Source organism: Elephantulus edwardii, unplaced genomic scaffold (assembly GCF_000299155.1).
Source record: "Elephantulus edwardii isolate Elephantulus edwardi_28Jun2011 unplaced genomic scaffold, EleEdw1.0 scaffold00049, whole genome shotgun sequence".
In the NCBI taxonomy this organism is placed as follows: Eukaryota; Metazoa; Chordata; class Mammalia; order Macroscelidea; family Macroscelididae; genus Elephantulus; species Elephantulus edwardii.
The window spans coordinates 11236643-11250498 of NW_006399799.1; the positions used below are offsets into that span (position 1 = coordinate 11236643).

Genomic DNA, 13856 nt, shown 5'->3' on the forward strand with positions numbered 1-13856 from the left:
AAGTTTTTCATTGCAAGACAAAGGAAGCAGCAGAAACTGCTGATGGTGACAGCTCATAACGAGGACTGATAAAGAAAAAAAAATGGGTAAAGTGTTACCTGCTAACTTTGGTGGTATTTTTAACCATTTTTTTTTTGCTTTCCTTTAGCTCTTTATTCCCTGAAAATTAGCATTTTCAACATTCATTGACTTGTTTAACAAACCACCAGGTAAAATATAGTCTATATTCTGGCATGCTAAACTAATAAAATTGCTTCAGCTCTTTTAAAGGGTACTAAAAAAATAAGTATTCAATACATTTCCTTTTTTCTTCAAAATATCTACTATTCCTCATTTACATGGCTTCCTAAACTTCTAAACACTAACCGTGACATCCCTTTGCAGCTTTGTGCAGAGACCAACTGGAAGATCATCTCCTCAAACTAGTTAGCCTTCCTTACTTACTCTGGCTCAGCTGTGCTGTGAACCCTCGGAGACTGTGTCTATACAAAACTGCCTTGCTACCTTACTAGCTTCAAGAAGGCCTGGACCATATTTTTAGCACCTACAGTGCCTGGCTTGGAACAAGTGCTCATTATACACTAGCTGACCAAAGGATCAAATGAACACCCCAAAGGCTGGGGCCAGAGTTGAAGGAAAAGGGCAAAGACTGCCTCTAAGGGTTCTGGGTTCTTAAAATAAGACAGATCCAAAGTGGACTTTTCCCTGGGGCCAATGGGGCCATATCCTATAAAGCTCAATCCCAGGAACTGACAGGACTTCAAAGCAGGACCCTGGCCCCCTTCTTAACCCTGTCTCTCGGGGCAACAGCCAACTCCCCTATGCCCAATGAATGTTGGTTCTGGGCCAAGCCTGGAGGTGGGGCTAGATGACAGGATATGAAGGACCTGTCTCTTTTGCAGGGTGAGGTGGTCCCTCACGGATCTTGCTTGAGGGGAGGAAGAGTTTGGACAGAGGAATGATGGGCCAGGGATTGAAGCCAGAATGCCCCTCCCCACTGGGAAGGGTCAGCCAGAGAGGTCATCGCAGGGAGGTGGCCATGCCCTTCCTGGCTAGGGGCCCTGCCCCTCACCAGCCTCTACTTCTGCATGTCACACTGCAGCAGCAGCACAATCGATGGGTCGCTCTTGGCCGCCTCTTTGAACTCCTCCAGCGTAATCTGGTCATCCTTATCCTGGTCCATCTTCTTGAAGATCTTGTCCACACGCTGCTGGGGAGTGAGCCCGTCCTGGTTCATGCGCATCATGATCACGGTGCCCACCATCTTGTAGATAGCCTGGTGAGATAAGGAGGAAAGGGTGAGCACCCACAAGGGGAAGGAAAAGTTTGGGTCCTGGAGGTAAGGGCTTGATGAGGATACTGGAAGTTGAAGCATCGTCATTAACATAGGTTACTTAGGCAGCACCTGAAAGCATGCCCCAAACCCAATTTCACTTCCTGTCCACATCTCCCACAGCATTCCGTGTCTGCGCTCTTGCAGTTGTACCAATTAGTGACTTATAGACATTCTAGACTCCCCTCCTTCTCCTACACCCATATAATCCCTCAGCAAATCTTGTCAGCCCTAGCTTTGCTATTGAACCCATACCCAAACAGTCTAGGTAAAGGCCAGGGACATTTCCCACCACTTCTACTGCTCCCACTATAGTTGTAGTCTACATCAGCTCTTGGTTGGATTGCTGTAATAGTCTCTTAACTGATCTTTCTTCTCATCCCATCATGGTCTATTATCCACACGAAGCATGGCGAGAGTCCTCTAATGGCTTCCTACAGTACTCAGAATAAATTTGAAGTCTAGCTCAGCATAGGAGAGAGACATTGTTATGGTCTGAACTGTATCCCCCTAAAACAGGTACTGAAATCTTAACCCATGTACTTGTGAATGTAAAACTGCTTGGAAACTGGAGTTTTCTTATGCTGTGTTAATGAAGTTATGCTAGCATCGAGTGGATCCTAAACCTAGTGACTTCCGAGTTATAAAAAGATCAGAACAGACCCAGAGACATACTCAGAGGGAAGACAGATGCCAAGGAACATGAAGGAATGCCAAGGATCACTGGTAGACAACAGAAACTGAGAGACAGAAACTGGCATGGCTGGGACTAAGATTTAGATGTTCAGCCACCAGAACGAGAAAATACGTTTCTAATCTTTAATATCACCTATTTGGGATATTTCTGTTAGGGTTGAATGTTCAGAGATCCGGGTCTTGTAATTAAGATGCATGTTCAGAGATCCGGCTCCTGTCATGTCACCTCCTACCACTCCTACAAACCCGTTTTCCCAGCCACTCCTTGAACACTGCAAGCACAGTCTAGCCTCATTGTCTTTTCAGATATTGTTCTTTCTGCACTGAACTTTTTAGTCCTTCAAACATCTAAATGGTCTTCTCATTAGATGGGAAGCCTCATGAAAGCAGGGATTTTGAATAGGGCTTGGGGAAGGCACCTAATAAGGTTCTGGGGTAAAAGTTCCTGGATTTGAATGATGGTTCTGCATTGAATCGTGTGTGACCCGTATCTCAGTTTTCTCATCTGCAGAATGGGGTTTCTAACAGTACCTCTTCCTCACAAGGTTGCACTTAGCATGAGGCCTGTCCTGCACTGATTGGATCATTGCTAATTTAGCAGCTGGACCTGGGAGGTGTGGGTGAGCTGGGATGCAGGGAGGATGCAGGGTCGGTGAGGGGTTGGCAGAGGACGCACGGGCGCCCTCCTGCAGCCCCCAGCCTCTCAGGTTCAGCCCCTGCGCACCTCGATGATCTCCAGCATCTCCAGGCGCGTGATGCGTCCGTCGCCGTCGAGGTCGTACATCTCAAAGGCCCAGTTGAGTTTCTGCTCGAAGCTGCCCCGGGAGGTGACCGAAAGGGCGCAGATGAACTCCCGGAAGTCGATGGTTCCGTCGCCGTTCTTATCGAAGGTGCGGAAGGCGTGTTGCGCGAACTTGGAGGCGTCGCCATAGGGGAAGAACTGACACGGAGGAACGTGGAAGGAAGTGCAGGTGGACGCTTGTCCCTCTCAGCCGGGCCCCTGCTCGCCCCGCCTTCCCGCCCCCCACGCCCCGGTCCCGTCACGCCCGACACTCAGCCGCACACCCCTCTCCTTGCCCTGCACCCCGGTTCCCTGCCCGCCAGGCACCCCGGCACCCCACTCCCCGCCCACTGCGTCCTCTGCCTACCGCGCCCAACACCCCGGCTCCCTACCTACCCTGCCCCACGCCGGCCACTCAGGCCCCCTGCCTGCACCTGGGTTTCCTGCCCGCCCCCCTCCCCCTTCTTCCCCTGTTCCTCCTTCCTCCCCTATTCCCCCCTTCTTCCCCATCCCCTGCCCGCCGCCCCAGCCCTCTCTGCCCACCCTGCCCTGCACCCGCCACCCCGGTCCCATGCCCGGTTCCACCACCCCAACCCGTCCCCTGCCCCGCCCCGTCCCAGGCACCTTGCCCCGCCCGCCCACCCACCTTGATGTAGAGCTGCTGGAACTCCTCCAGGTTGAGGATGCCGCTAGGACAGTCCTTCAGGAAGCCCTTGTACCACTGCTTCAATTCCTGCTCGCTGAACTCTGTGTTCTGAACCAGGTCCTCCAGCACCTCTGGGGCCAGCTTACTGTTGGTCTTCCCCATGGCGGGGCCTAGGGGGAAAAGGGCTCCCTCATCTTGCTTTCCTGTATGCCACTGCGTTCTTCCCGGTAGGCTCTCCACCCCTTACATCTCCTCCTACAAGCCTCACCTCCCCACTGCCACACCCCCTCCCACAGGAAGTCCCATCTTTGCTCTGAAGGAGTTCCGTCCTTTCCATCCTCCTACCCCGTTCACGCTCCTACACACAGGTCCCTTCCCTTCATTATTCTTCTCATAACACGACCTTCTCCCTCTCTCTACAGCAGGACTATTCCCTATCATGCTATGCGCCTTATCAGGCGACCTTCGACCTTCGCAAATCAGGCCTCTCCTCCTGCCTCTCTGCGGATTCCATGCTGGGGCTTCCGAGGTCTCCAAGCCTTGCAAGGCTCAACTCTCTTTCTCGCTGGGATGCCACAATCTACATCCTTTTGTCTCTTGTTTACACCTTCAAAGCTCCCCATTTCCACAGAATGCAGTCTTAAATCCTATCCCTTGCTAGTCACAGCTTTCCACTCTGGCCTCCACCTGGGCAGGTTTCTCTCTAACTGCACCTGGAGCAGATGCATCATGTGCCCCTCTGTCAGCGTCGCCCACGTTCTTCCTGAAGCCTTTTTGGGCCATCCAGCAGGAGGCTTTTCTCCTTCCGTCCTTAGTACAAATAGAAACCATGTAGATAGCTTGTCGTTTTGATGACTCTGATTACATTCTGTTTTCATTAGTTCAGTCTCTGTGCATTTATTGAGGCTGACTGCATTGAGCTGGTGATGGAGATAAAGCAGATCCTAGCTAGCCTTCAGTAACTCATGATCCTGTCAGAGAGGCTCACTGACCTTAATGCCTGCTTTGGACTTTACCCACCATGAAGGCACTCAGAGATTTTCACAGCAGGTGCTAGAAAGATAACACTCATTCCATAAACATGGAGTGCCTATAGTATGCCAGGTCCTGAACTAGCTGCCAAGGACCCAGAACTAGGTGCAAATAACCTTGGTTATTTGTTTTAAATTTTTCCTTTGGCTGCAGTGTGCATGATGATGTGGGGTCAGGGGCCAGTAAAAAGAGCAGCACCTGTGGGAAATAGTGAGGCCTGACCTAGGGAAAGATTTGGAGAGATGTGGATGGACTGAGAGGTGTTAGATGGTTGCATTGGCAGGATTCAGTGACTGATTAGAATGTGGGGTGAGAGAGACAGAGGAGTTGAGAGAGCTGTAGGGCTGAGAGAACAGAGATGTTGTTGAGGAGCAGGTCTGGGGAGGATGAGGAGTCTTTCCCATCTGGAATGTGAGCCCCTTCAGTGGCCTCTACCAGGGAAGTGTTTTGAGAGGGTGGTGCAGACCCTCACCAAGATACCTGGCTAGAATATGCCGCTTCCTCTTGAGCCCACCCGAGGCCCTGAAGTCTGAATGACGCTCAGTCTGCCGTCTATGGAAGGAATGTCCCTTCAGAGCCTGAGTTCCCAGAATCTGGCCTGGGGTGTGGGGTGTGTGAGGGTGTGCTTTTGGCCTATTTGGCATCTTGTTGGAAGAAGGTCGGGTCTACTATCCCAGAATAGCCTTTCCTCAAGGTGCTTTGAGAAAGTAATCCCCAGGTTGATCGAAGGAATTCCACTTCCACAGCCTATCCAGTGGTCCTCACAGATGGGGGCACCCCAGATAACCAGGTCTGTGGTTGGTCTGGTTCTCCTTTCTTGCTGCGTGACCTCAAACCAGTTACTGAATACCTTCAGATTTTGCCACTGAGCCATGAGAAAGATCAAATAGCAAAGATGGCAGCCACATTTTCCCCCACCTATCATCATGAGAAGATGAGAACTCAATGCCACCAGGAGGAGATGGGGCAGGAGAGGTATATTTCCAGGAACTTGGAGCCACAGGTTTCAGAATGGCTTACACTGGGGCCAATGTCAAGGATGCCTTTAGAAATGAACAAAAAGAGGCAGGATCCACTTCCAGCTGCACCCTCTCCAAGTCTAAAGGATATGGAAAGGGCAGGATGTAGTCAAGGAAGCCAGAGAACTAGAGGCTGAGGCGTCTGATGGTGGAAGCAGAGCCTCTCCTCACTGTCGCCTGTGGAATGTGCCTGGGTGTCTGCGTGAGGACTGGATCTGTGTGTGGGAGGGTGTCAATGTATGAGACTGTGAATCTGTCAGAGCGCACACATCTCTGTGTGTCACAGTGTCTGTGTGGGTCTCACTTTTGCTCCTTCCTTCCTCCTTGCCCTATGCTGCCCACAATTCTCTGTCTCTTGGGCTTCATTTGCTTCCTGTCCCCAAATGCTTCCAGGGCACTGAAGACTGTCTCTTCCTTCACTTTCCTCATTCTTTCTATTGTCTTTAGGTATAGTTTGGTTCTTTAAAATCATTCCTTTATTTTAGTGAAGGCTGATCAATGGAATGGGCCAAGTGAGCACCTTGGCTGTCTCTCATCACTATCCTAGACCCTCCCCGACCATCATGCTACTATTTATTGTCCAGCATACACCTTCCTCATCACTGCATGCCTTCTGGGAAATCCACAGCTCTAATTTCCCTCTTGTTTTTAGTGGGACCATCTTTTCTGAGCTTCAGGTCAGAATTCTGATGTCCAGTAAATACCAGCCTTTAGCCCACCAGCACCTCTGACTCAGCATGTATACAATCAGCTTCATCGTAGCCTTTGCTGGTCCTTTTCTCTCTACATTACCCTTTTTTCTCATCACCTTCATTATCTTCAGTTTTCCCCTCTCCCTTTCCCTAGGTCCAACTTCTCATCAAATCCTGATGTTTCTTCTTTTGAAGTGCTTTGGGAACCTTCTCTATGTCCTCTCTCTCCCCATGGTCAGGGGGCTGAAATACAGCTCGGGCTCTGTCAAACAATACACCTATGAGCTGCAGCTGCCTCAGAGAGAATCTTTTCTTCAGATTCCCCTGCTTCAGTTTTACACAGAATACAACATAAGCTAGAGGTGGCCATACTCAGGGGCTCTCTCAAACTCTGAGGCCATCTAGAATCTGACCTCAAAGTGCCCACTTCTAGCCTCACCACCTTCTACTCTGCACACAATCCCACACTTCCTTTAAGCTAAGTTTGTCACAGAACCTACCTCATCTATTCATTAAGTTGTGTTCCATATCTAGGCCGATGCAGGCTACAGTCAGCTTTGAGGACCATGAAATCCAGCCGCCACCAGTGTGTAGATTTCAGGGCTCTCTGACTCTCACCTGATGCTGTTCTAGAATTACAGGATGGAACCTGATTTGGTTTGGTTTGCATCAAACATTTGCCTGAGCCAGCATAGATCCCAGATCTTTTTGTTCCATGTTAAGGAGTTTATTACCTCTCAATATGGTCTTGTCCACATTAGAGCAATTTGGACAGCATGAAAAGCCCTTTCCCTTTATTTTAAGTTCTCAATATGGTCTTGTCCACATTAGAGCAATTTGGACAGCAGGAAAAGCCCTTTCCCTTTATTTTAAGTTTGCTCCCTTGTAGTTTCTTATCCCTGGTTGCATTTTTGCTCTCTGCAGCTCCATAGAACTTGCCTGCAGAGACCTGAGGACACAGCACTACATGAGACGGGCAGAACCCCCTCCTTCCTCTTTGGGACTTGTGTCAGGCTGTTTTATTTATTTGCACTCTCCTGCCATCATATCCACTTCAGAGACAAGGGAACCCAGACTCAGGGAAAGAAAGGGTTCACACAAGGTCAGTCGGAGCTCAGCAACAGCAAAGCGAAGGCCAGAGCCCAGCTGGGGGCATTTTCTATTGGAGCTCTGGTCCTGCTCAATATGGGCAGGCTCCTCTACTTAACTCTTAAGGGCTGCCCTCCGGCTATGAAGGACGCTAGTCCGTACACAGGCTAGTGCCCCCTCTGTTCTTGGAGCCTTCTCCCACAGGGCAGGATTCAGGGTTGTGGGCTCAGAATGGAGAGGTAGCAGTGAGGGTGGGAGGGGCCGAGGAAGGCAATAATCCCACACCCTCGCCAGCTTCAGAAGAGCTGGTGCTGAGGCGGTTGCCATAGTGACAACAGCTCCCTGGTCAGGAGATCCCCCCCCCCCTTGCTCTTCTTCAAGCAGCATCAATAGCAGCAGCAACAGCAGCCAGGTCTTTGGGCTTTAACTGGGCAAGACTTCTCCCTCTCCTAGCTAGTGAGAGGCTTGCCATGCTAAACGAAGGGTGGGCTGCTCAACTGATCGCCCCTATCTCAGAGCTATCCATGCCACGGTGGACTGGTGGTCTAGAAGGCACTCCAAATGGAAGGGGCCTGAGGACTGTATGGGTGGAGATGGCCTTGGTAAGAAGCAATGTTCCCCCTAAGTAAAGACTGAAGCCCCTCAGACCTTTTCTCTGAAATGTCCTCATGGAAAGAGTGCTTGTTTCTCTATAGTCTACCAAAGAAACTAAACATGTTGGTGTTGGAAGGTTGTTAAAGATTGTCTTATCCAGTCCATCTGTCTGTCTTATGATGGATCAGACAGTGAAGTAACTTAGCCAAAACCAAACTATAACTTCGGGCAAAGGCAGTATTTGAGCCCAGCCCTGCCCTCCAGGTGCAGTCCACCCACCTTAGGGAAAAGAGTGACACAGTCACTTGGAGCTTTGGCATGGTCCCACAAGACATGGTCCCACAAGGGAAGCAGGAAGATAGAAGGACAAGCATTGAGCTTGAGAAGTCCAGAGAGGGTGCAAATGAGAACAATATCTGAGTGGTAGAAAGAGAAGTGCTTTGCCTGAGAGGTGTGAGAGAAATGGGGACCTAGAGACCTGTACCTTGGCACCAATGACAGGGAGCACATGAGTGGTCTGCTGGGAGTAATGTCTTTGGCTGTTACCAATCAGGGCATAAAACACACAGGACTGAAAAACAGGGCTAAACAGGGGCCTTTGACTAGCATCAGGCAAACTATTGGAAGAGTGTGTTTTTGAAAAGCGAAACTGGGAGTTTCTTACTGATCTTTCCTCCCTCAGGGTATCCTGTGCAATCTGTCAGGTTGAGGGATGAGAGGTGAGGACAGTCAGAGGGACAATGTGAGTAGGAGTGGGCATTTATGGAAGTAGAGGCTGTCTTTGGAGGCAGGGGCCCTGTGACGTGAAGTTTGGTGAGATGCTGGTGGGGCTGAGTGGCGTGGGTGGGGGCTAGTGTGGAGGTGGAAGTTGCCATGGGGCTGGGAACCTATTTATTGTCAAAGCAACAGGAGCAAGGGTAACTGTTTCCTTAGCACCAGCGACGCCACACCCCCAGGTGTGTGTGTGTATGTGTGTGTGTGTGTGTGCCTGCCTGCCTTCAGGGCCAAGGTAGTAGTTCTTAGTAGAGCTGGGGGTAAGGTGGACAGCGCCTTTTCCTGTCCCAGGACCCTTGAGGCCTGGGCTGAGGTGGCGGGGGTAGGGGGCCTCCTCAGGGCGTGCCCTCAAGATACTGACGCCTATGGAGGAACCAGGGGTAAGGAGATGAATCAGAGGAGCATGGAGATGGGGATGGAAATAGGTGGTGGAGGAGAGGGCAAGGGGGCTTCGGCCCAGATGAGCACCTAAGAGGTCCCGCCCCACCCACGTTACCTGAGGCCGCTCGCCGGGTCGCTGGGTGGTTCTGAGCCTCGGTGGCCACGGGGACGAAGACTGGCTCCGGAGCTGTCGCCTGTGCTCTACCAGGTCCGCACCGGAGCCGCCTCCCAGTTTTTTTATCACTCAGAGCTTCTCAGAAGCCACACGATTTGCATAAGCCCCGCCTCATCCCGGACATATTGGGCGTCGATTGGCTTGGCTGGGGCAGAGTGACAGGCGGGCTTTCAGGTGGGATGGGGTGGCCCGCGAGGCCGGGATGGAGGAGTGCTCCCCACCCGCCGGCGCTGACCTTCCCCACCTTGGGAGGAAGAGGGAGGGAGGAGGGTCGTACCCTGATCGCTTGAAGCTCAGACCCCGGGCTGCAGTCAGGGGTGAAACGTGTCAACGATTGAAAGGGATTCGCAGAAACAACCACGCCGTTGTTATGGAAACCAGAGAGCCACAGAAGAGTCTCTAATCCCTCCCTTACTGGGCCCCAGCGAGAGTGGGGGTGGAAGAGCAGATGAGTCACGAGATGCGACCCCCTCCCCATATCCCACCCGAAACTGGAGGGGGGCAGCAAGGAGCTGCAGAGGAAGTGGGTGGGAGGCGGAAGAGCTGGAGTGGTCTACCAGCCCAGGCTCTCTCCTCAGCCGCTCACGCACACCTCCCCTCGTGACCAGGAGCAGAGAGGAGGGTGGTGGGCGCAGACAGCGCGGTGTGGACCGGGAGGGGCTAGCCCTGGACTGCCTCTAGCCACAGCTGCAATCCCTAACTTCCGTGCCTTTCCAGACAGGCTCTCGGACCACTAGTGGGTCCCTCAGGCTCTCCCCTTGAAGGACCTTTCCGCTCATTCCTGGACCCCTACATCCCCCACCCTCTCATCTTCGCGTCCCGTAGACAGAGCCGATCCCCAGCCGCCGCCAGTCTCCGGCCTCGGATGTTGACACAAACCCGAGGCCGTTTACACTGAGCAGGTCTGGAAGGTTTCAGGGCCCCGGGGACACCTCCTCCCGCACTTGGGGGTCTCCCCAAAGCCTTGCCAGGCATTCCGGCTGGACTGGCAGCCGAGAGCTCCCGAGAGTGAGAAGGCACCCTACATCTCAAACAGGGGGCGAAAGAGGAGCAGAGATCCCCAGGCTGGGCCACGTGCAAGGGAGGAGCTTCTGGGGAGTCTGTTAAAAGCGAGGGCGGGTTGTCTGGGGATTGGTCGAATCAGAAAAGAAATGCAAAAGAGCCAAGTATCCAGGAAGCGGTAGAGTCTTGGGCTCTAGGGACCTGGGGGTGGCAGGATATATATCCCTGTTCATGTTGTCGTTGTTAGGTGCGGGGGAGTTGGTTCCAACAGAACGAAACACCACTTAGTGTCGTCCCATCCTGACAATCGTTGCTGTGCTTGAGCCCATTATTGCAGCCAGCATCTAAATCCATCTTGTTGAAAGTATTCATCTTTTTAACCCACTCTCTACCAAGCATGGTGTCCTTCTACAGGGCCTTTCCTGACAACGTGTCCAAAGTAGGTGAGACAAACTCACCATCTACGCTTCTAAGGAGCATTCTTGCTGTACTGCTTTTTCTGGCTGAAGACAGATTTGTTTATTCTCCTGGCAGTCTATGGTATGTCTAATATTCTCCATCAACACCATGCTCTGAGGCCGTGGGGAGAGACTGTCTGGAAAGTTGGAAATAAGACCTAAAGCTCTAGTCTCATTTTTGCCGATGACTCCCGAGATGACCTCTCATATGACTGTAGACAAAACACATCTTTCCCTGAACTTCCCTTCAGGTCTGTAAAATATAGGCGCTGATGTGGAAGGCCTCAGGGAACAAGGAAACAATTTCAAATAAGAGAGTGAAGAAAGACTACTTGACGTTCTAGACAAAGAGACTAGAAGGAAAGGCCTGGTGACACACCTCCAAAAATTACAAAAAGGAAAAAAAACCACACCCCAGCAACACCACAAAGTCACTGCCATTGTGTCGATTTTGGCTCATAGTGACTTTATGAGAGACACAGTATGGACTATGTCCTACTAAACAAAACAACACAGGACTCTAGTAGTTCAGGTTCACCAGCAGCCTCAAGGGGAAAAGATGAGCAACCTTCTCCCATAAAAATTTACAGATTTGGAAACCCAATGGTAGGTTGCTATGAGTCAGAATTGACTTAATGGTTGTTAATAAGTATCTAAAATTGTTGTTGTTATGTGCTGTTGAGGTGGATCAGACTCACAAGTGATCAGTGGTTTTTCAGAGGCTGTAAATCACACAGAAGAAGATTGCCCATCATCCTCTTGTGGAGCAGTTGGTGGATTTGAACCACATGACTTTTTGTTGGCAGAGCAACTCATTACCACTCAGCCACCATAACTTCCCCTTGTCTAAATTTGTTGTAGTGTGCCATCGAGTGAGAATTGACCCATAGCTGACCCTCTGGTGGGTTTTCAGAGGCAGTAAATCACATGGGTGATCCAAATGAATGTAGCAACTATTCAGCAATATCATTAATTTCACATGCAAGCAAAATATAGCTGAAGAATCATTAAAAACAGAACAGTACATAGATAGGGAACATTCAGAACTTCAAGTAGGATTTAGAAGAGGCTGGGGCACCAGGGATATCATTGCTGATGTTAGGTGGATCCAGGCTGAAAGTAAAGAATACAAGAAGAATGTCTATTGGTGCTTTATTGACTATGCAAAGGCATTTTACTGTGTGGATCATAACACTTTATGGTTGACATTGAGAAGAATGGGAGTCCCAGAGCACTTAATTCTGATTACACAAAACCATACCTTTTCAACCTGTATGCAGAACAGATTATCCGAGAGGCTGGGCTCTATGAGGAGAAGTGTGGCGTCAGGATTGGTGGAAGATCTATTAACAATCTGCATTATGCAGATGACACAACCCTGCTTGCTGAAACTGAGGAGGACCTAAAATGCTTGCTGCAGAGGGTCAAGGACTGCAGCCTTCAGTATGAATTGAAGCTCAATGTCAAGGAGACAAAGATTCTCACCACTGGACCAATTGGCAGTATCAGGATGGATGGTGAAGAGATTGAGATTGTTACTAACTTTAGTCTGCTTGGCTCCACAGTCAACACTCTTGGCACCAGTAGCCAGGAAATAAAAAAACGTATTGCCATGGGAAAGTCTGCTGTTAGGGACCTCTCCAGGGTACTGAAGAGCAATGGTGTCACTCTGGAGACTAAGGTGCGTCTGATACAGGCTATGGTCTTTGCAATCACTTGTTATGCATCAGAGAGTTGGACAATGACTAAGGAGGATAGAAGGAGAACTGATGCCTTTGAGCTCTGGCGCTGGAGAAGAGTATTGAATGTACCCTGGACTGCCAAGAAAACAAACAGATTCATCCTAGAGAGGGTTAAACCAGGCTGCTCCTTGGAGGCAAGGATTCTGAGGCTTCGTCTGACATACTTTGGACATGTTGTAAGGAGGGACCGGTCCTTGGAGAGGGACATCATGCTTGGGAGGTTGGAGGGATGGTGCAGAAAGGGAAGACCTTCTATGAGGTGGATTGATTCAGTGACTGGGGTAATCGGGACCGGTGTGTCAGAGACAGTGAGATTGGCACAGGATAGAGCAGGGTTTAGGGCTGTTGTACATAGGGTCGCTATGAGTCACAAGCGACTCAATGGCACATAAAAACAACAGCATACCTGAATAAAAAAAAAACAACACACACACAACCCCCCCCCAAAAAACACCCCCCTATACCTGGACCAGGTTGCTGTTGTGTAAACAGAGCAGGGAAACACTGCATACATGGCATTGAAACAGATGAGAGAGAAAACTATATAAAAGGAATATATGATTAGGTATTCTTGGCATGACAGGAGTCCAGAATAAGAGTTGCATAGTAAAGTGGTTGGGTGGGAGTAACTGTATAACAATGAAAGACCTTTTTTCCCCAAAGAAAAAAGTGAATGGGGTTGGGAGAGGGGGGACAGGGAGGAAAACGTGGAACAGTGAATAAATGGAAATCCAAGTTCTTTATAAACTTTCATTAAAATATAAAAAAAATATATAGAATGTGTCAGAGTTATAGTCTCTCTCCATACCTTTTAAATCTGTATATTGAGCAAATTATTCGAGAAGCTGGACTCTCTGAAGAGAGGTGTGGCATCAGGATTGGCTGGAGACTCAGCAATAACCTATGTTATGCAGATGGCACAATCCTGCTTGCTGAAAGTGAGGAGGACTTGAAGCACTTGTTGCAGAAGATCAAAGAACGCAGTCTTTGGTATAGATTGCATCTCAATGTCAAGAAAAGAAAGGTTCTTACCACTAGACCGATGGGTTATATCATGATAAGAGAGGAGATTGAAACTGACAACAGCTTCATCTAGCTTAGGTCCATAATTAATATCCTTGGTACCAGTAGTCAAGAAATAAGGAGATGTATTGCACTGGGTAAATCTGCAGTTAGTGACCTCTCCAAATTACTGAGGAGTAATTATTCCGGTTTGAAGACTACAGTGCATCTGATTCAGGCCATAGTCTTTCTGATTACCTGCTATGCATCTGAGACCTGGACAATGCAGACGGATGACAGAAGAGTTGATGCCTTTGAGCTGTGGTGTTGGAGAAGAGCACTGAACATCTCATCGATGGCCAAAAGAACAAACTGATATGTCTTGGAGAAGATGCAGCCTGAGTGCTCTTTAGATGCAAGAATGATGAGGCTTTGCCGCA

The 13856-nt window shown here is 49.8% G+C and overlaps 1 protein-coding gene across 2 annotated transcripts; it reads right to left on the reverse strand.

Moving 5' to 3' along the window:
• Positions 1-562: 562 nt before the first annotated feature.
• On the reverse strand, positions 563-9272 carry HPCAL4 (hippocalcin like 4). Of its 2 annotated transcripts, XM_006886495.1 has the most exons (4): positions 9153-9272; positions 3457-3626; positions 2754-2969; positions 563-1276 (listed from the first exon to the last, which is right to left on the reverse strand). In XM_006886495.1, the coding sequence occupies exons 2-4, from the start codon at positions 3616-3618 to the stop codon at positions 1079-1081; spliced, it is 576 nt and encodes a 191-aa protein (XP_006886557.1). In that variant the 5' UTR covers positions 3619-3626; positions 9153-9272; the 3' UTR covers positions 563-1078. The 2 variants fall into 2 exon arrangements, with proteins under 2 accessions (XP_006886557.1, XP_006886558.1); XM_006886496.1 differs by lacking the exons at positions 2754-2969; positions 9153-9272 and having other exon boundaries at positions 1079-1276; positions 3457-3618.
• Positions 9273-13856: the final 4584 nt, after the last annotated feature.

Coding starts and splice junctions, on each gene's coding strand:
- HPCAL4 (XM_006886495.1), bottom strand. CDS start 3,618: ATGGGGAAGACCAACAGTAAGCTGGCCCCAGAGGTGCTGGAGGACCTG. Junction 2,970..3,456: donor TCCAGCAGCTCTACATCAAG/GTGGGTGGGCGG, acceptor CCTCCGTGTCAG/TTCTTCCCCTATGGCGACGC. Junction 1,277..2,753: donor AGATGCTGGAGATCATCGAG/GTGCGCAGGGGC, acceptor TTATCTCACCAG/GCTATCTACAAGATGGTGGG.